The 21,997-nt window shown below is 41.4% G+C and overlaps 1 protein-coding gene across 6 annotated transcripts in view; it reads right to left on the bottom strand.

The window, feature by feature from the left end:
* DLC1 (DLC1 Rho GTPase activating protein) overlaps positions 1 to 21,997 on the bottom strand; it is a 278,334-nt gene that overhangs the window by 25,754 nt on the left and 230,583 nt on the right. For 5 of the 6 annotated variants that reach the window (XM_084519050.1, XM_084519049.1, XM_084519048.1 and 2 more), the window contains one exon: positions 835 to 906. In XM_084519050.1, the coding sequence (XP_084375176.1) occupies positions 835 to 906 (72 nt within the window). Of the gene's footprint in view, positions 1 to 834; positions 907 to 12,253; positions 12,367 to 21,997 lie in introns of those variants that run through there. The other variant, XM_084519053.1, reaches the window with a different exon arrangement.

Raw genomic sequence — 21,997 nt, forward strand, 5'->3', positions numbered from 1 at the left:
GGAAAAAAAAAAAAAAAAAAAAAGAAACTGCAAAGGACATTTTTGCCAAGTGCTGCTTTTGAAAATGCTATTATCATCTCATATTGCCAATGCAGCTGCAAATCAAAGCTCAACTAGATCATTTTTCAAGAAGGTCAGCTCAGCATTTGCTGTAATTTCCAATGGTTATTCACTGTAAATAATGGACTTTCTATGCTCATTCTTACAAGCAGCAGCTGGAGTTTGCTTTATAAAAAAGAAAACCAGATAAGAAAGCACAGAATAGTTTCACCACGGCACAAATAATTTCATGTAGGAGGAAAAAACCCTCTGAAAGTAACGTGTATTAAAAAGGATCTCTAAGATGTCATTCTTTAAAACAAACTTAAGTATGTCATTCTGCATCAGAGCTTAAGGGTAGTCTGCCAAAACTGCAAGTTCCTAGTAGGTCAGAGAGGAAGACAGGAGAAAAGTTTCCTTTTGCTTGAGGAAAACCTTTGTAAAAATAAATAAATAAATAAATAAATAAATAAATAAATAAATAAAAGGATTACTCAAACTAAAGCAGAAACCTGGAGCAAATATAAAACTTTTTTTTTTTTTTAAATTAAAAAAAGAGCGTTTCAGAATCTCTTTGGTTTTGGTAATGTCTATGTGCGTGGAGGGTAGCAGAAAGCAACCTCGTCTCTAAAATTTATCTTATGTGCCACCATTCATGTGTGCCCCCAAACCTCCTTTAATGGTGAATATTATATCTTATTGTCCAAAAATGAAGCTGCATGTTTGTTTCATATTGATGCCTTGAATGATCACTTTGCGAGCTGTGGTGCTGATGGGAACAGCCCCGGTGCCTACCTTCATAGAGCTGCGCATACTGCGGGAAGCCAGCAGCTCTCAGCCAGTCACAAGCTTCTTTGGCCTCGATTTCTGGAAGAGGACAGAAACAAAGCACCATCTGATTAGTGACTTGCAAAGTAAAAGCTCCCTCCTTTCTAACAGCTCTTCTGTTATTCCTGTTACAAAGTAAAGATGCATTCAGATGCTTTGAACTGAAACTGAAATTTGCTCATCACAGTTTACTTCTTGTCTCATTGTCAAACGTATCGTAGCATTCACCTGTGATTTATCAAGACCTCATCAGACACAGATGGAAGCTATAGGATTTACAAAATACTTTGCACAGGTTTTCTTAACACTAGAGAAACCAGCTCTGCAATCAACATGAGGTTTTGTTCAACAAATCTTACGATCCTCGTGGCACAACTATTCTGTCTTGATAGAAATTCCCAGCAGGGCTAATAATACTGTGCTTTAACATCTTGTAGATAGTACTGACAGACCCAAGACCAGGAACAACTGACACACTGTATTGCAGCTCACTCAAGCAGGTATTTACTACCCAACAAGAACTTGGTTTCTGGAGGTCGTCAAGGCATTTATGAGTTCCTTGGTATATTACAGGAAATTCAGCTAACTTTCCCCCTCTCTGCCCAAACCAGCATGCCGCAAAATGAGATTATTCACATACATATATATATAACAGCGAAAGAAAGGAAACATTCTGAACATGGGCTATATTAGTCTGTGAATAAATTGTACATGAATTCATTTGTTACCTAATAGATACAGAAATAAAGAAAATGTCTCATTAGCTCACAAATCAGGAAATGTTGAGGTTATTTAGGATAAGTGTTCAGGAATCAGACTGGGTTAATTCTGTTCTAAAAATTCAAGAAAGTGCTACTGGGAATTTAGCTCCCTGCTTAGAACTGATCAAACAGACAGCGAACAATCAGAAACTCTTTATGTTCATCTGGCTTTGATTATATTCACTCTTCTTGATGGACAGAAAAGAAAAGCTTCATTATGTCCAACTGAGTAGACAATTTTGCCACCTACTTAGAGAGGATACTATTGCTACCTGCTGCAGAAACCATCCACAAAGAGTTCAATACAATCGCTCAGAAAACAAGTTACTGCACATAGGTGAAGAGCCAGATATAACATAAGCAAAATATCTCAAGATTTTGGCATGTTACAAAATAGTCCCTGGGAGACATAGGTACACAACCAAAATCAGATGAAAGAGCAGACACCTTTTAAGGTCTCCAAAACGCCTGCAGTCCCTCCTGATTTTCCAAACAGCTACAACAGGGTTAAAATATTTGTGCTTTGCCAGGCTGCTTTGCTAGGACACACATCCAAATCAAGGGGTTAAGGTGAGCCAAAGCACAACATTCCAGATAAATAAACAGCTAAAAATCCACTCTCACTGAAGTCAGCACAAGCAGGCATTTGTGTAACTTGTGTTTGCTTCACCTTTGGGTTATGGGACCACATGAGAACAAGCACGTACAGACAGATTGACTTAGTTACTCTTTACATTCTTCAAGTCCAGTTGCAAGGAATTCTAAAGTTTTGCTTAAAGTTTTATTTTAATTTTGCCATTCCCAGGAAGTAGCTGGGAAAGGTAATAAAGGTTTAAAAGGAAAAGGGGGAAAACTAAAATGTATTTAAAACTTCTACTGCTAATAGCAAGAACAGACAGCAGAGTACATATTATTCATATATATCGGATGCAATAAAAATATTAAAAATCTTCAAGTAATTTTTAAGAGTGGTTAAAATAAAATGCAAAATTGTACAGGTCACATCAAGCAGAAGCAGCTGGATTGAAAGAGAATTTAACTTGACTAAAAACCTGAATAAGTGATTCCTGATAATTGGTATTTGCCTAAAAATGCAGGTATATGCTTGTAGTGCGACTGAAAAAAGCGTCAGATTCCTTACTCCTACAGGGGCTCTTTAATGTGTTCAAATATTTGTTCATAGGTCCTTTACTGAGCACTCCAGGTGTATGACCTGCAGAGTATTTCTAAAGCTAGAAAATTATGAATATGTATTTATAAGACTTTTTTTTTTTTTTTTTTTTTTTTTTTTTTATGGTTCTCTGTAGCAGCTTTGTGTATCTTTTCTCCAAATATATCTGCAAGTTACATGGAAGTCATATTTCATGGGCACCCTGGTGTCAGTTGCCTTGGGGATGTTTCAGAACATATTTGCTTTCAAAATGCCTTTGAGAATCCCCCGAGAAGTCCATGTAGGCAATGAAATACCTGAGTTCCTCCTGGCTGGCCACAAGAATTGCAGAGGAATAAAACTCCAGTGCACCTGTCCATCAACTAGGCTAGGTAAGTGCCTAGGGTTGGGCACAGGACAGCACCCTGGGTGGAAAAGCAGAATTCATTTGCCTCCTTTTGAGCTCATTTTGGGAAAGGCAAAGCTCTACCCCCTGCTGCAAGTCCTCAGAAGCATAAGGGGTTTCAAAAGCTGTCTAGAAGAAGAGGCCAGGGCATCCCCCATGGCCAAGGCTTCCTCCATGTCACCTCCATCCCCACAAAGCACAGGCCGGAGAGGGATGTGGGTGACTGCAGAGCACTGTAGCAGAGGGAGACAAGGCTGGACCTAAAAAGCAGCCCCTCTAGTCCAATGCCAGTTGGCCACACACTTTCCAGATATTGGCTTTTCTTCAGCTTGGTAGCATCAGTTCTCTGAGTCTTGGTCAGCCAGCTGTCTTACTTTCACACCCAGGTGGACATGAGCAGTATGTGCAAGTTCTTGTCCTCCAGATCAACAGTGACCGGGTTGATGAGGGACAAGAGGGATGAACTAAGCTTCTGAAGCTAGATTTTTCCTCAGCTTCTGCCCTGGCAAAGTTTCAGAAGTGACAGGACACCTAGAAGTATTCATGACAGATCATTACCTGAGGTACAAACTCATCGCCCAGCACAGAATGTTCTTGGACAGGGCCAGCTGAGAGCCACCAGGAGGACAGGCAACCCATCCTAGGAAACCCCACTTTGGCTCTAATTAATCAGCTATGATGTACATGGCTGATACACCATGATACGTACAAAATACGCCCATGATACACCATGGGCGTATTTTAGATGAAGACTTGTCAGTCTTCATCCGAAGCTTCATACGAACTGATACAACTTGCTATGGGCAAGGGACTGGTCTCACTCCCTCCTCACTGCTCCACCCCTGTGGGGCCGCTTCCTTTCTAATGCTGGCCACAACTGAATCAAACACCCACGTCATTTAAACCTTTACAATGAACTGCAAATCAGTATACATGCCCCACAAGAAATGTATGCACAGCTTTTCAGACGTATGTCCTCTGCTGCCTCCCTCCTCCAACAGCAGGAGGTTCTGGTACAAAGAACTGCCGGCAAGAAAGAAATTGCGCTATTATTTCTAAATGTCCTGATACACAAGAAATTCTCTTAGAAAGTAAAATAAAACAAAACAAAAAAAAGGAGTACAATGAAGTCTTTATTCTTGGTGTCATGTAAGCAAACAGCAGGCAAACGTGTTAAAGAGGAAACAGGAAATTTTTATTGGAAACAGCTTTATTTGTTAGTCTGCTTCACAAAGCTGGCCTCCATCTTCAAACCAAGGGTAGGAGTTCCTTTTGTGTATGGTTGGGAACCATTAGTCCTTATTTACCCACTTCCTGGGGGGTTAGGATGACCCAGTTCTTCCTCAAACTAATGAGTGAAAATGGGAACTTCTAACTTCGTTTTGTTTAACTTTGGTTAATCTCAGTTCCCAACGCTTCAGATTTGCAGATTTGAAGCTTCATAGCAAAAATAATTCACGTCTTGTTTGATACTGCAACTGCAGAAGGGAAAAACTGTAGGATGCGTATCGTCTTTCGTTGGATACCTTCCTTCCCATAGAAAATAAAGAACAATACAATAATGTCCTTTCATAAAAAAAATAAAATATCATAGCAGTCTAGCTATGAGTAAGATCTACTCAAAAGTTAGATTTTTCCACCCCTCATTTAATGGAAGCAAAAAGCAAGGCAGAACAACACACAACTTAAGCAACAGCTCTTTCAGGGTCTTCAGGAAGGTGCAAACCAGATGTATCTTTGTACAGTCACACACTGGCTCCATTTTCACCTAAGTGCTAAACATCGTATGAACAGTTCTTCCAAGCAGATGGTTTCCTCTTGCCTCAACTCAGACACCTTTATGACCGTATTAACACCTCCACACACCAGTTCTACTCATCTCACCTTTTGGCTCTCTGAAGAGAGTGGATTGTAAAATTCTGCAGTGGGACTGGTCAAATCAATGCTGTTAAAATTTAATCTCAGCCAAAATGGACTTCCATTGCTGAAGGTCCCACTCCGATGCCATACCTAAAAACCAGTTTGTTCGGGGTTCTTCTAGGTCTTAATTTTTGACCAGGTTATTATAGCTGAAATTAACAGTTTTCTTTTTCCAGAAAAGAAAAAAATATATATATTTGGTAAAATTTGAATACAAAATCATCTTCCTGCTTTAGCTTGCAGGAGACACTCTCCTATGCAATACAGAGAATCTGATTTCTCACCATGAATGCTAGAGATGAAACCACATGCTCCTTGCTGCAACGCATTAAACTCCATCAACTGCTTGCTTGTTTTCTAGGGCACAAATGGAACACAGAGGAGTTTGCTCATCTGGGACTAATGTTCCCATTTAATGGTTGCAAAAGGGCTTTTATCCTTAGAAGCTTGTCCTCTTTTTCTGTCTGTATCAGAAATAACATGTTCTTATATATCATGGTCCTCTGAAATTTCAGGTGCTTCACAAAATCTATGCTCAATTCTGAAACATGGTCTGAAGCCATTAAGAATCCTGAGACCATTCAGGATCATATTTTTTAAGGCCAGCTGTGGCTCAGATATGAGAAATGTTCTTCCCTGGGTAGAATTCCACTGCTGAAGCACAAGCAATCATTTTTCCAAGTGCTTGAATTACATCCCTGACATGTGAATTGTGGTCCCAACACAAGACTTGATCAAACTATTCCAATCACTCTGACCATAGCTACGTGAATGTGGATGTGAAATCTGAGATAAACACAGAACAAACGGCACTATGGCAGCTGTCTAAAAAAATGAACATGGTAAATCAGCTCTGTGTAATTTGTCATATGCCTGTAGCCCTTTAAAATTGGGACTGTATGGTTTCCTACAACTTAGCCTGTTATGCGTCCATGGCCTCAGATGGTTTTCAGTTTGAAGATGTGCAACTGTAGCTTTGAATATAATTCAGTGCCTTTTCGTAAGTCTGTTTTTACTCAAATCGATATAGTTATATATTCCTTAGACACTATTATTCCTTATTGCTCCACACCTTTCAGGCAACTAGCACTTAACAGGCCCTAAAGAAAGTAATTAATGAAAAACAGCATTCTACCAGGATAATGACCTTAAAACAAATACTGTAGCTTGGTAAATTTGTCAGTAAATACTCAACCACTGAAAGCCACAGAATTCTGAAAATCCTATTGAAGGTTCCTTGCCAATTTCTAACACATTTGGAATTTCTTCTTGTTCTATATAATTACACCACTACTCTAAAATATTATTCAGACACATTCAATCCATGAAAGTCTCATTTCTTGAAGGACCAGCGAGTCACGGAAAATACATAATAGGCATGGCTTTTGAACTGATGACAAGCTCGCAGGTTTTGAAGTGTAAGCTAACCACCTTCCCAAGAGGGTCCCTTTTTCCTTTTTGCCTTTAAAGTTCAATTTGCACTTTGCAAGAGTGGCCACCTATTTCTGTATCCTCCTCTACCTCTCTGTGCTTCTATTTACCTTGTACAGTCAAATGACACATGCTGTAATCTCCACTTAACCTCAATGCTCAATTCAAGCAAATATGACTGAACACAAAATATAAAGAAAATATTTCTTACCAAAAAGTTTATGGGAGGAAAAAAGCAAGCTCTTGAAAGAAACCTTATATGGCACCAAATATATATGCTGCTTTCTAGTCACAGAAACCCTTGAAAGAGGTGGTGGTGGTGAATGTTACTCAAATATCTCTCAACTATGTGATGACGACTGAAGAAACACTCTCCTTGTGTTACGGCTGGCTTTGGGTTAAACATGGGAATGGCTTTTTCAAGTTACGGAGCCTTGCAGCAAAACAGTAACTATGCTGCTGATGTTATGTATAAACCACAGGACACTGGGAGAAGAAACAGAATATGTTTGGAATTTGTGTGGGAACAGATGAAGAAGGAGTAAGGAAACAGATGTTTAAGATCACATATTGATACCTTCTTTGAAAAAAAAAATCAGAAAGCTTGAACACCATTTTTTCAGCTGAGCTTTTAGAAAGAAAAAAATTGCTTAACTCCACTGACGAGGTTTTAGATTTGTTTATTCCCTTAATAATGAAAGGTAACTTAAATAGATATATTTTATATATACATTTATGACTGGTTTCCAAAATATCTGCATAGGTGTATGTTGGCTTATTTAATTCTCCCCCCTACCAAGTATACCAGGTTACATAATGCAGTAGCTCTTAGAGCACATCAATCCTCTTGGCCAGCACAGGAAACACAAGGACTCTTTTGTGAATCAGACCTAATTAACTTGAATCTCCTTTTCATAGTCTTCAGCATATTGAAATCAGGCTTACAGTCCTCCTCACTATTTTTAACAGTAACAAAAATATTTAAATTTAGACTTCTGCTTTCTCCAAGTCCAGCTGTGCTGTCAGCCACATCCCCAGCGCAGGGAGCAGCCCAGGTTTTCATCAGAGCAAGAGGAATGGCAGTACCCCATGGCAGGAGAGCAGAGAGGACACAACTGCTACACATAGCCCACCATCAAGTACACTCTAAACCAGGACTGTAAATTAAAACAGGATTGTAATTTATTTCTAAATTATTTTTGCATTTTTAGTATATAGAGGAAGATCAAGAAAATAATTTTAAAAAATAGTCTAAAATTAAAAACGCTGTTTAAACAAAACTAAAGCTTCACAAGGCAGTTTTCCTGCCATAGAACAACTCTTTTTATACATTAAGGATGGTCTTCTCCCATTCACTTTTAAGAAGATGAGGAGATGAAGAGGAACAAGAAGTCAAGTGACTTTAAAAAACACACACACATAAAAAAACCTTGAGAAATAATTGGGCACGTGGGTTATTTGTCTGGCCTGATTAACACAGGGTGGTCTTGGAGGAGGATTATTTGGGGCAGAGAAAGCATTTAGTCAAATCCTCTGAAGGAGGTCATGTTGACAGATTCCAGAGTGAGAAACGAATCCTCCTCCAAAGATTGGGAAACAGAAGATGACTTTAACTGCCTCTTCTCTCAAAGATGACTTGGTTAGAGTGACCTTTGAACAGGCACTGACGGGCAGACCACTGTGACTCCCAAAGCCAGCATTAGCGCTCTCTCACAGCACCCTGCCTGCAAACCAGTAAGTTTGTGTACTGTATGCAAAGCCCAAATCATGGGCTTGTTGAGCTCTGGTGGGAGGCAAAAGTGAGTAGGTCCAGCATGACAGACATGATTTAGGATATCATAATGGTATAAGGGATGATCCGAGCTGTCCCAATGGCTCAGGCAAGAAAATGGGATTTATACAGTTACTTCTAACTTGTTAAGATTCAACCTCACAACCATCAGCACACACAAGAAGAACCGTATGGGAGAAGGACTACCATCATAAGCCCTTGGTGCTTACCTCACTGATGACCAGTTCCCATCCTGCACCCTGTGGGGGTGATACAACACCAGATACACCAGGTCAGAAACCCCAGTGGCAGCGAAACAGATCAGCTCAAAGCTCCAAGAGTCCCAGCTGACTGCTTATTTCCCCAAATAAGAATAAAAGGTGCAAACCTGGATTTTCCCAAAGCAATTATTACTATGTACTTTCCACTTCCACGTATTACAGAGAGTTATAGCATTCTGTTGGTGATGCAGCATACTTGAAAATGCTCTTCTCAGTACCTGGTCACACCTTGCACCTTGAACCTCAGGCATAAGAGAATGGTCTAGATACAGCAGAGCCATTGCAGCACTGCAGAAGAAAGCAGAGAGTATGAAAAGGCAGCAAAAGAGACCTTAACACACACCATGAAGCTTTATGCTGGAAAGTTTCTTGCATCTTAAGATGCACAGGAAATCTGTTAATGAGAAACGCATGTGGAGAGCAGAGGGAAGGCTGGCCACGAGGGCATCCAGAGCCATCAGGGTCACAGAATGAACTTCCCCAAAATGCAAGGATGTGAGGAATATATTTTTCTGAATTCCAAGTCTTCAGTAGAGAACAAGAATAGGTTTGGGAAGGTCAAAGTGTCCACTGCTGGCTTTGGCAAATGTCTTTTATGCATCTCCTCAGGAAGCATTCTTTGCACAGATTGAGAAAAGCATGTGAACGGGGAGTTTATAGATATATATATAAAATAAATACATTTAAAAACAAGTCTAAGGAATTCTGCACCATTTTGGACTTAAAAACAAATAAGAAATTCCCCACTAGCAATAAGAAGGCCATCATATTGTGTCTTCTTTAGAAGAGGGACTGGATAACGTTTTTCCTGATCCTGTCTTTAGCACAGTGCTTCCCAAGGGAAACGAATACTTGACAATAATTGAAAGAATATTCTTCCTTAAAACCAACAGCTCTCAGCACACTCTTGTAGACACTGACATGCTTCAGAAAGGTGTGTAGTATTACCAGTACCTGTCAGATAACTGACCTCAGAGAATTGCAGCCAACTAGATAAGTTGTGAATGACTTTAATGGTACCAGTTATGTCAAATGGCATACTATGATAACAAACCTACTCATTTCAAAGGTGTGCTGTGTAGGACAAGGTATTGCTCAGTATCAGCAAGCAAGCAGAATAAGTGTCCAGCAAAAAGAACCAGAAAGCTCCAATCACAGTTCCAGCTCTGTGCCCCTTTCATGGACTTGCTCACCACTGGTGTAACACAGACTGGGTATTTTTCCTTAAAACAGGAGAAGGGGAGGCAATGGAAAATAAAATAAAAAAGAAAAAAATGTATCATTTCAGACACACAGGCTCTTTTTTTTTTCCTAAACCGGAGAAAAATGTATTAATAGCAGTAAACAAGAACACTCTACACTTTGTATCTGTACCCCTGTCCTCCATATTATACACTCCATGAACTCAGTTAGTGTACACTGCAAATGCAACACATTCACATTTATCTCCATTCTTCGGTTCAGAAATCAAAGCACAAAGCAAGACAATCCTGATATCTTGCACCAGTCAGAATTACCTATGGCACAGGAGCAAGCAAGATATATGCCCCTGGAACTGCTGAAATTACCAGAATTACTGGACTTCTGCGGTCACTACAGTGCTAGAGAGGATACAGCAATCTGTACTTCATGAGACACCAAGGATCACCCTGTATGCCAAACAATATGATAGCCAATGAAGACACAAAAATTATATGGGGGCATCATCTCTTAACTTTGTGGAGATCAAACCATCAAATTTTCTGTGAACTGCAGATCATTCGATTACAGTATTTCTATAATATGCACAGGAAGGAAGGGGAAACATCTGAAGTTATTTTTATTTCTCCAAGTCTTCTGGCTAAACTGTATGAATGCTAGGGTGGGTCTGGCATTGTCTGAAATGTGTCAGGGTCCTTTTGCATAGCCTCATTTCCTTCTTCCTGTTGCTAGGAAGGATAGTTAAGCATGAAAAGCGCTTGTTTACAGTACAGGACCATCCTGTTAAGCACATGAGTTCTCTTCCTCTGTGTCCTTTTAACCAGCCAAAGGTGCAGTTGTGTTTATACTGAAACCAACAGAAAAACTCCAATCAAAGGAGAATTATGAGAGTAATCTGAATCTCTGAAGAAACCCAAACATAGCATACTGTGGTAGGAAAAAAAAAAAAAAAAAAAAGCACTTTATCATGCAAACTGCATCTCTAAATATTTGCAGAACTCATAAATTCTCATGCCTCAAACAAACCATTGCCTAGAATGTAGTGGATAAGAAGAACCCGAAAAGTAAAACCAAATCACTTCTCATCTCCTTCTTCTAGGAATCCTAATATAAACAGTTGAGATTAGTCCATAAGGACAACTGGGGTACCTTGTTCCTCCCCCCACCAGAGGCAAAGTACACAGGGTCCTTGGGGGTCTCTGTGACCAGCAGCAGCAGGCTGGGAAGACCCCGACTCAAGAATTAAAATTTCCTAGACTGAACCTATGCAACTGAGATTAAAAAAAAAAAAAAAAGTAACAAATACTAACATGGTAGGATACATTCTTGCTTTTAAATTCCACTTCTCAGTAATAGTTAACATCAGCTCCATGTAGTCTAAAACAATGTATCTGCGCTTCCGCTTCCTAAAAACCCAATTAACCAAGTTGTTTTAAGAGAAGATAAAGAGATCAGAAGTCCTGGAGGTTACAAAGGTAGCACCGAATGCTTTGATTCCAGTGACCTTGTAGATGAAAGGAGTTTTCCCCAAACATTTTCTTTGGGCTATGCCGTGCTCCACAATCAAAGAACCTCAGCCCTAATCACGACCTCAGAGGCAAAGCGGAGCAGAAACCTGAACCCGTTTGTCAGAGAGACAGCAGCCCCACTTCCCGGCCACCTCAGCCTCCCTGTTTTTGTGCTGCTTGTGCTGGGGAGCAGCTGGGGCACCTGGAAGCCGAGACAGGAGGCTGCTGGCAGCCGGTACCAAACCCTGCGTGCCATCGACCAGCTTGGGCCTGGCTGCCAGCTGGGCACTGAACCACTGATGGATTCATGCTCGGAGGATGAAATCTGCCTGCCTGTCCCTTTAGTTCCCTACAAACAGCATTAAAATACAACCCAGCAAAGAGCTGCGCCTCTGACTTAGTTCTGGGAATGTCTTGTCAGGGTAATTCCAAACCGATCACGCTCCTCTAAGAAATAAAAGCATCTACAACTGAGGGCTAGGATTACAACTACACCCTTCAGTCTTTTAATCCACACGTTTTAAGTACTGTGACACACCAGGCAAACCCCTCCGAGCCAGCTCGGCGCAGGGCTCACGTATAGTTCAATTAGTTCAATACTTGGGCAGGGGGGACCCCGACCGGAGCCCGGGGGGCTTTGGGGGCCGTCAGGCTCCTTGCGCCCCGCTTCACCGCCAACGCGGCGGCTCCCACTCCCGGGAAGGAGAAAAAATAAAATAAATAAAAAGAGAGAGAAGGGAGAAGCGTGGTCGAGGGGATGCACGGAGGGGACAGCGGCTGCCTTCACCGAGGCTCCTCAGCACCCCGGGGGCTGCGCCGTCCCACCTGGGGCTGCCGCCCCGCACCGAGTCCAGCCAGCCTCCCCTCGGTGCTGCCAGGATCAGGGACCCCCGCAGCCTCCCCGTCCTCCCCTATCCCGACCCCAAATTCCCCAAAGCCACCCCTCGGCGGAGCTTACGCGTGAGGATCATGGTCTCCCGCCCAGCCTCCGCGGGGCGCCGGCCTCCCTCGCTGCCTGCCTCCGCGGCGGCGGCTCGCAGCTGGCACCGCCACTGCCACCACCGCGCTGCCACCGGCCACCACCACACCGCCACCACCGCACCGCCACCACCGCACCGCCCCCGCCCCCGCCCCCGGCCGGCCCCCTTCGGCCGCCCCCGCCGCCGGGAGGACCCGCCCCGAGGCCCCCGTCCCGCCCCGGCCCCGGAGTGCCAACCCCACCTGGGGACGCTTTGAGGCCGCCAGCCACCGGGGTGGCCTTGTGGGGTGGCCAAAAATGCCTGCACAGCACCAAAACCTCACTTAAGACCTTGGAAAAAGACCAAAGCCTTCACTTTGGAAACCCACAAGGGTTTTCCCTATGTAGACTGCGGCATGACCATAGGCATGGCGTGCAGATAGGCACTGCTTGGCTGTCTTCATATCCCTGCACACACTCCCAAACCCTGTATGTTTATATTCAACCCCCCTGTATGTTTCCTGAAGATCATTCAAACGCTTATTCCTTGACTGATGCTCAGGGCTTGAAAACGGCACCGAGTCCGCACAGCGCCTTTTGAGCAGCCGCCAAACTGTCAGCGTGGAAAAGAGTACGGGGAGATTTTGGAAAGAGCTGGGGCCCATCAAAGATTACGATTGGTTCGTTTTCTTCCAAGACAGCCTCATATTTTAGACTCGCTGTTGTTATTTTAAGTTTCGGTTGTTGTTTCTGCGCTATGATCTGTCAGATATAGAGTATATATAGTGTGGTGCCTGAGCAGGCAATTTGCTGAAGAATAAACATCTCCCCTTCTATAGGCTGCAAACTGTGGCCAGTTGGCTATTACAGTGTTGTTTCTGGAAACCCCTACACAGCTCCAGGTCATTAATTTACTTTAATAGCCCAGAAGAGGACGGAGCTGTACTATATCTTCAAGCTTGGCTGTACACGTTACCCGCTTAATCAATTACCTCTTCATATCTAGACTCACTCCAGCTCTTTTTGGCATCGTCAGGTTTACCTGCATTTTTCAGTGCTTCTTGTAAGGCAGTAGGTTAGATGTTGACATGGTAGGTCAGACCCATAAAATGTGAATTCTTTACTCTAACACAGGAAGGCAGACACACGCTAAGACCCAGCTGTTGAACAGACAAGGTAATCCCAGCCTAATTGGCTTTCTGTCTGCATCGTCTCTACTTTTAGGCACTTGGTAGACTAGGAAGTGACAGAATAGTCATGACAAGAGATGGCAAAGGCTGGTTGCGAATTGTGTGGTATTTTTCATGGTCTGAATTCCAGAAAAAAAAAAATAAAAAAAATCTGTAACTCCAATAATCATTCTCAAAAGGAAGAAAAAAAGTAACAGAACAAAACCAAACTGTCCAAAAAAGTGGGAAAGCGTGCTGGTGGTGTTAAGGTGTTTCCATCACAGTGATAATGCTGGAACCAGAAGCCCACAGTATGTCAAGTTAATACCCTTGGTAAAAAGCAGGGTTTATTATTGTAAACACTGACTGCCTAGACCACTTCCTGGACCAAGCCTGCCTCTCTGTATAGGAAGGTTTTGTTCAGGACCTGCAGGAAGCTTTTGAAGAAGGAAGGAATGGACTTTTACTTTGTAAAATATATACATACATACATACATATATATATAGATAGATACATAAAATGGGAAGGGCCTGGAGGACTAGGCAGTGTGAAAGAGAACTGGAAACTGAAAACAGCTTGGAATGAGAGGAGGAGGCATGCGTGGCAGTGAAGGAAAATACGAAGTGAGAGGGTTGTGTGATGGAGGCAAAACAAGAATTTGAAGCTGGAGAGTTTTTGTTTGATGATTCTGAATGGGGTGAGCGCAGAGATCGTGAAGACAGGGCAGATGTGGTGGAGACACAGAAGTTGGGAAGCTCTCAGTAGTTCAACCAAGGGTTATCAGTCTCACCTCTACAGCTTTGTAAAATAGCAAATGAATGATAATGATGATAAAATGCTTTGTGCTTTGGTTCAGCCCTCCTGTCCCACTTGCAAAGCTAATCAGCTCCCACAGCAAAAGGGGAATCTCCATCCTCATTTGGTCTTTGTGGATGCTTACAGCAATGTCAGAGCCAGTGACTTCTGTGATGGAGCAGTCTGTCTGCTGGGATCATCGCTAAATAGATGCCGGAGGATTATCACTGACCTGGATTAGATGCTTGCTGGTAATCTGAAGGAGAAAGGCTTTGATTCTAGGTTGTTATCAACCCTTGAAGACATGCAGTCTCTCTGGCTTGCATTTTAACTCGGAATTCTATAGGGCTGCTTAAGCAGGCGTATTTTCAGAGCTGAAAAGCAAGGCACCAGTCTGGCATTAGCAGTAAAACGTGCTCCAAGAAGCATTCCACCTGAGGCATGGGTGTTTAGCAGGCAACAACCACCCTAATCACTCATTCAGCTTTAAAGAGTGTTGTGAAATCAGCAGAGCTTTGGCCGTTAATATTTTTATTTCTTTAACTCTCTGGCTATTCAACAAGCAGGCAGCTGCCTGACAGAGACATGGGATTTTATAAGCAGTCTGCCTAAGAGGATTGTTTCTCTGGAGCACTGTTATCCTTAATGCAATCAATGAGCTCTCGCTGGATGGTAAAGTAATTGTAAAGGCTTGCCCGACAGGCACAATTATTCACTTTAAAAGGTGAATTCTCCTTCTGTTGTAACTGCATAAGGGAGCGAATCGCAGGACAGCATCTTGTAATAAGGGCTTGATTGTCTTCTCTTTTCCCTCCAAGGCCCGAATGCCTTAATAGTTAACTGTACCCTTGTCATCCTTTTGTGTCTGAACAGCGCAGTACACAGAGACATCCCGCTCACAATTAGTCAACTGACCTGCTCATACAAACGCAGGATTGTCAGACCCGTGATGGCCACTCTACACGCTGGTATTAATATCCTCTTCACAGCAGCATGATAGATTATAGGGCTGTTTCAGCTTGAGTTTCCAGGCCTCTGGCTCTGGGCTTGGACTCACTGTTGGTTGGGGTTTTTGTATGTAGCATTTCCCCAGTCCCAAGGACCTCCCTGTTCCAACCATTGTCAGGGAAATAATTAAGTTTGCATTTCTAGCACTTGACTTTACTGAAAAGTAATTATTTAAAGGAGTCTGTAATTGTTCGAGCCTCTCGACAAAGAGTGTTTGCACTATCACTTCTCAGAGATAAGCAGTATTACGTGCTCCTGGCTTTCAGGGGAGGAAAGCTATTGTTTTACATACAAGAGAATCACAAAATAAAAGAAAGTATCTTTCCATGGCACTTTTTAACAAATTACACAGCAAAGTGCATACTGCATAAATATACGTGCTGCTCTGCTGCCTGTAACTGACAGGCTCTCTGTTTTAGAAATCTTCATCTAGAAATAACTACTTTTAGAAATATTCCCACCTCATCATGTATGGGGAGCTGTTACTTATGTTCGATCCCAGGAAAAACAAACAAACAAAAACAAAAAACACTTTGGGTATTTTTTTCCTTTATTTTACAAGTAAACAATAATAATAAAGAAGTAGCCTTGCCTTAATCTTTCTGATGCATGTACCTGACTATTTTTAAAGGAGGGAGCACTGTGCTCCATATTTCTGCCTGCTTTTAATGCCCTCAAACACCATGAGTTCAACAGTTCAGGCTGCAAATGAAATCAGCAGGTCCACGCTGTACTTGAGAAAGGCTCTGTTATATGGATGCACAAAAGGATAAGAAATAAAAATTACAGTGATGACGTAGTTTGACAAAGAGACATAATTTGATAATGTATAAATACAGATAAACTGAATAATGAGGAGGAAAGAAAATACTTTCACTTCCTTTCAAAAAGAGGGTCAGCTCCTTAGTGTACATGGAACACTGCAGGCTTACAGAAATGAGTAGAGATCTAGGATGTCTTTTCTATATTGTTTTTAAGACATTGTCACTGGTGATGATTTATTTTTTGAAGGTTGAAGAATTTTCTACTGTTTACGAGGTTGCCTTCCCTTCAGTTAAAGATACATTGATTAGCTTAAAAGTACAAACCTGTTAATTTGCTAATAAAGATAGCATTCATAATCAATCACTGATGAACTTGAAGTTATCAGGACTAAAACCTAAGGGCTGAAATCCCAATTTCAGGCCACCTCTGCATCTATGTGGTGGAAATGGTCGTGTCAGCAAGACCTAATGGGTGTGTAGGTCTGACACAATTGGTTAGAGAAAGCTGTAACAAATTTTTCACTCTGCCAAGGCACCAGCCTTAGGCCTATGATGTGGGAGCTGCCTTGGTGACCTTGTGGCTCTGTGACACCAGGAGTCATCTGTGACCCTTCCCTCTCCGCGTGTCAGTCGAATGGCAGAGACCATGCCTGGGTCCCCAGCCTGCTCCTCCTCTGTGCATACAAGTCACTCTGTGCAGTCAGCTGGGAGAGCGAGACAGTGCAAAGGGATACTATTACTCAACACAAATATTAAATAATGATCAAAAGATGAACGGTTTGATGATGGAGACAGGTTATATACCTCAGCCTTGTGTTGCCTGAGACATGTTTATTTCAGACCAAAGCTCTTATTTTCACTCTTCATGTTCCTGTGACAGCAGCTATATCATTAATAAACTAACCAGCTCTCCCCTCTTCGTTTTTTAAGTAAACAGACTTTACCTTCCACCTTTAAAACCACTGGTGTCAAAGGCACTTCAATGGTAAGATGCATTTTTTTCTACCTCACTGTGTTCATGCATGACGTCCAGTCTGATGAAGAAAAAAGGTCAGCTTTCACAGACAGGCAACAATACCCTCCACTAAAACAAGATGTGAGATGCAAATTGTCCACTAATGCAAGTGAAAACTGAAAGACTGCTGCCTTAAATATGTCAAAACAGTGGTTAAAAAACGGTCTATGAAGCAGCTGTGTTGTTATAATGCATATGAGATGCTAGTCTTTTCAGCAGGGTCCCCTGAACAGATCATGTCAGCCACACAGTGCCCTGCTGGGGCTAAAAGGAGCAGAAGGGAAGAAAAAAAAAAAAAAAAAAGTTTTCTTTTAGTTCATAGTATCTAAAAACATTATGAACAATTGAAAAATTCCTTTCAGAAACAATGTTTTTCTTACTTCCATCTTCCATCTTGTGTGATCCAAGGCTTTTTAGTTAAATGAACTCTATATTCATTAAACTTATTTCCTCTTGAGGAAATAGGCACATGCAACCACCTGGACCAGTTGACCCATTATGTGAAAGACTGCTGCTGTTTTAGCCTTGGGGAATCTCCAGGACTCAGGAAATCATTTTAAACCCATGACTCAATAAAGCACGATAACTATGGCAACTGGAACACATACACTGTGATGCCTAATTGCACCTCAGCGTTCATCAGGGGAGGTACTGGCTTGATACTATAGCCTGGAGAGTAGCTATTGTTAATGTAATGTGAAGCTACAGAGAAAGGAAGAGGGAAAACACATGTTAAGATGCCCGGTGAACAAAGTCAGGCCTGGTGTAAGTCAGGACAGATCGTAATCCTTCTCAGCCCTGTTTGTGACAGACCGCTGGACTGAGACTCAAAACATCTGCAGTCTTGTCTCTTTTAACTTATTGGGCAACCTTGGTCTATCTGTTCCCTTTCTCATACCTCATTTTTCCCACAGATAAATTGGGAGCATAATACGTGCTTCTTTTGCAAAGCCCTTAAAATGTACAATGGAAAGCGCTGTACTGAGATTATTATGCTGATACTGTGCTTAATAAAAATGCTCTTGCAGATTGCCGGTTTGACTGCTTCTTTCATTGTCCGTGCCCATGTTCTTGCTTATTGTAACTGAAAAACAGCTTACAGCAGCAATTGCCTTGCGTTGTAGTGGGAGGTGAGGTAGATGCACACATGCAGACGGTTACTTAAGGGCACCTTAAGTAACTCTCTGGAGTGTCAACACCCATAATGATGTCTGAGGAAAGACGAGAGAAGTGGAGGGGGAAGCTAGCTGTCTTGCCAGTAAGAACAAACCGAGTTGGACAAGATTTATTAGGTGTATATTACCCAGATGAATGTGATCCTGACTTGAATGAGAGCCAGCAATAGCAAGGGGAGAGGGTCAGACAGAAAGAAGTGGCTGTTTGGCCTTCGTCAACAGACTGGAGACCTGGCGGGGATTAGGAGGAGTAACAGAATTGTTGGGGTGTTCATTCTTCACTCCAGAATTTAAGATTATAAATTCTAAATGGATGGCCAGTTCAGCTGAAAAAATGCTTATTCCTCCTTCTCCATGCCACATTTCTCTTTCTATGCCAGTGTGTTACAGAGTGAGAGTACGGTACCATTTGTGAACACAATATGATGCACAGAAGTGACTGACAGGTTAATAGGAGCTTGCATGTTTTAAAAACAAAGATGCATATTCTGTTACACGACCACAAGAAAAAGAAACATGCAAAGCGGTTGGTTTGCTTTAATATTTCAGCACTGTCACCTCATGACAAGCTACCGCTTTTAGCTCGCTTTTTTCTGAGGTTTTAGTTTTGCCTTGATATCATTTTACAAAGAGACATGGTAAATGAGTTTGCTCCTGAGAGAGCAAATCTGTTCTATCTAACCCTAGTCCAGAGTAGTTTTTAAATATCTAAAGTCTGAGTTAGGGGGGGGCGAAAAATCTCGAGAGCATCCTCTCATATTCTGAAATGCCACTTTTTTCATCAGACTTCAAAATGTAAACACAAGCAGTAGTGACTGGAGAATACTTTTCTTCTTTGTCTAGTACACCTGACAAATTGAGCTCCCCTGACTGTTTTTTAAATGTTACAATAGTTGGTTCACTAAAGCAGCAGAGCAAACCCTTCACTCACTTTCTATTATTTTAAACCCAAACTGCAATGAAGCAAATTCTCTGGTGGTGTAGATGAACATTTCAGAAGCCTGTATTTGGACAATAATTTGCAAGAACCAAGAATCTGACCTTGTAACTCTGTAAAACAAAATTAATTCCAGAATATTGCAGATTTGGCTTCCAGATAATAGGCTTACTCATACTATAGCCAACTGTTCACAATTTTACCTAACACCATTAATATATCTACAAAGGCACCCTGAAGGAACCCCTTCTCCCTCCACCACCACCAAGTGTCTAGCTGTCTTGCAAATGTGATGTGGTCTGTGGGGATCTGACAAATTGCATACAGAGAACAGACACAGCCCTGATGTTTTTCAAACCTTTATGCCATTGGATTCTTTGAATCTTTTGTTTCTGACAGTTTTACTGAAGAATTAACAACATATATGATACATAGCATGAAACATAGTGGGTGAGTTCTGGTCAGCATTTAATCGATAATAGAACCTAATTATTTTTTCATGGGCCCCAGCTATATGTATGAACAGCATTATTTATAGGATGTGGTGCCAACATGAGTATGGCTGTTTTCTGGTCTCGTACTTCTAAAATGAGAAGGATCTCTTCTGAGAAAAGTAACACAGGAAAGGAAGACATCTGATTCAGCTAACCTGCTTTTTGTTTGATCACAGCTTCAGAGAGTTCAGGGCAGCTGGGGGCATACCTGTGCTAGGATCAATGGGGCAAGTGATTAACAGTGATAGGGCATTCTGCACCTTTCATGCTCAAACCAGGACTTTCTCTCCTTTGAAACAAGAGCCTTTGCATCACTCAGTAGAATTATGTTTCTTGTGAGCAGCATTAGAGTACAGAAATAGTGTCTATTTTCTTTGCTGAGGAATCTTTATTTTTTCCAGATACAGAAGGTCTATTAAACCTCAAGATTAACAGTGCTTCTGGCATCTGATTTTTAGTCAGGAAGTATAAACAATGACTTGAAAGGTGTATATGCAGAACTTTCCATCTGATTTACCCATAGCTCGTTAGAATCTGTCATGCATGTCATATTGACCTTACAAACTTAATTACCTGAGCTCTAAGAAACCACACGCTTGCCTCTCAGCTCCATAATGTAAATCAGTGACAGCACTAAGAAAAAGCTCCCCAAGATAACAATAAACATTCTGAAACATCCTGAAAACTGAAGGTTAGAATATGGAATTTCTCAGCTGATGAATAGGATTCTTTAGAAACTGCTTGGAAATAAAAGCCATAACCCACTTTGCTTAAGGTACATGTAACATTTGGATACTGTGAATCCCACGTGTCAAAAACAATAGAAGCCAAGTATCCCAAATCATAGTCTATACCTTGAAAATAAGACGTTTTAAACACACATTTTTCAAACTTTCTGTTTTTATATGAAAGACATGAATTTTATGTTATTGCCAATATATAAAAACTCAGTCAAACCTCCAGTCTGCTGTTCAGCGCTATATTGGAGAGCTATCTGAAGAGTTCAGTTGCTTATCTGCTATTGCTATTTCTATTGCTTTTCAGGAAGTTGACTGACTTCATCATGAGATTTGGGAAACTTCCTGCCTAGTGTGCAGAATGAGAACAAGGATAATTCATCTGCAGCTTTACTTCTGAAGTAGCAAGATATTGCCCACCAGGGCAGGCTTCTAGCTAACCTAGGATCCTAGGGTGCTCAATCTGTTTCCAAAGGGCAGCGTGGCTTCCAGCTGTTTGTTCTGCTAATGCCTTTTTCCCCTAAGCCATGTAAAGAGCTGTGCACCTGAAATAATAAGAGCTTCTCATCTTTATGCCTGTAGCACCTGTGCTGGGTATTTCTTTCCCAGTTTCTTCATGTCTTCCATTTATTTTCCTTCTCTTTCTCTCTTTGTCTTCTTTCACTCCTCATAGCTGGCTGTTACTATAGCAATTACAGAAGGTGGAAGAACCCTCCTTAGTTCTTTTCCTCATCTCCTCTTCCTTTTCCCAAGCAAGAGAAGATCAGGTGAACCATTAGATCCAGGGCTGTTGAAGATGTTCCCTGAAGAAGGAAAAGGGAAAGGCACACAAGCCAAAAGAAGAATATAGGTAATGCCTAGGAACAACTGGGAAACTAGAACTCAAAAGGGAAATGTAAGAAAAGGCTGAGAGACATGAGGTCACTGGTAGATTAAGTGAACATGTCTGCAATTGTACAGCTAATGCAAATCTAACATTTAATTTAATTGTTCCATGGAGCCAGTTGATAGCCAATGCTTGGAACCTTCTGATAGGAGCAGATGTAGTAAAAGAAACAGGAAGGAGAATGGTCTGCAAGCATCTTGCTGAATGTTTGCTAGAATTACTCTATAAAGCAATTGTTTTTTTAGTAGAAATTGTGACAGAGCACATAGAGCATAATGCTAAGACATTTGAGAGCTACCTGCTATTTTATAGCTACTCTATAACAAAAATCCACAACATAATGGAAAGCTCAGAAAATAAGATGGGCTGGTTTACTTGTCTTGAAATAGTATTTCTCATCTTGCATGATCTTTTTTTTACTTGATTAGAAGGGCTTTGCTTATTTTAGGATAAAAACGAATTTAAACCTTGTTCCTACAAAATCATGTATGCAACTCTTTTGGAGTTGAAGGGTATATAGAAATTTGAGTAGAAAAATGCTACAGGATCATGGCCTTATTTTTTTTTTTCATGATAGATTTTCAAGCTCTTTCACAGACTATTTTTGTGATCTCAACCACACTTCATTTGAAATTCTTATACTCCTATTAACAGCAGCTTCCCAAGAATGAAAAGCTGATGCTTTATCCTCTGGCCACTTGTACCTACTATTTCTGATCTGGCTGATAATGCCAGAAATCAAAGTACAGATTCTCAGAACAGC

This window comes from Aythya ferina, assembly GCF_964211825.1.
Source record: "Aythya ferina genome assembly, chromosome: 4".
Classification (NCBI taxonomy): domain Eukaryota; kingdom Metazoa; phylum Chordata; class Aves; order Anseriformes; family Anatidae; genus Aythya; species Aythya ferina.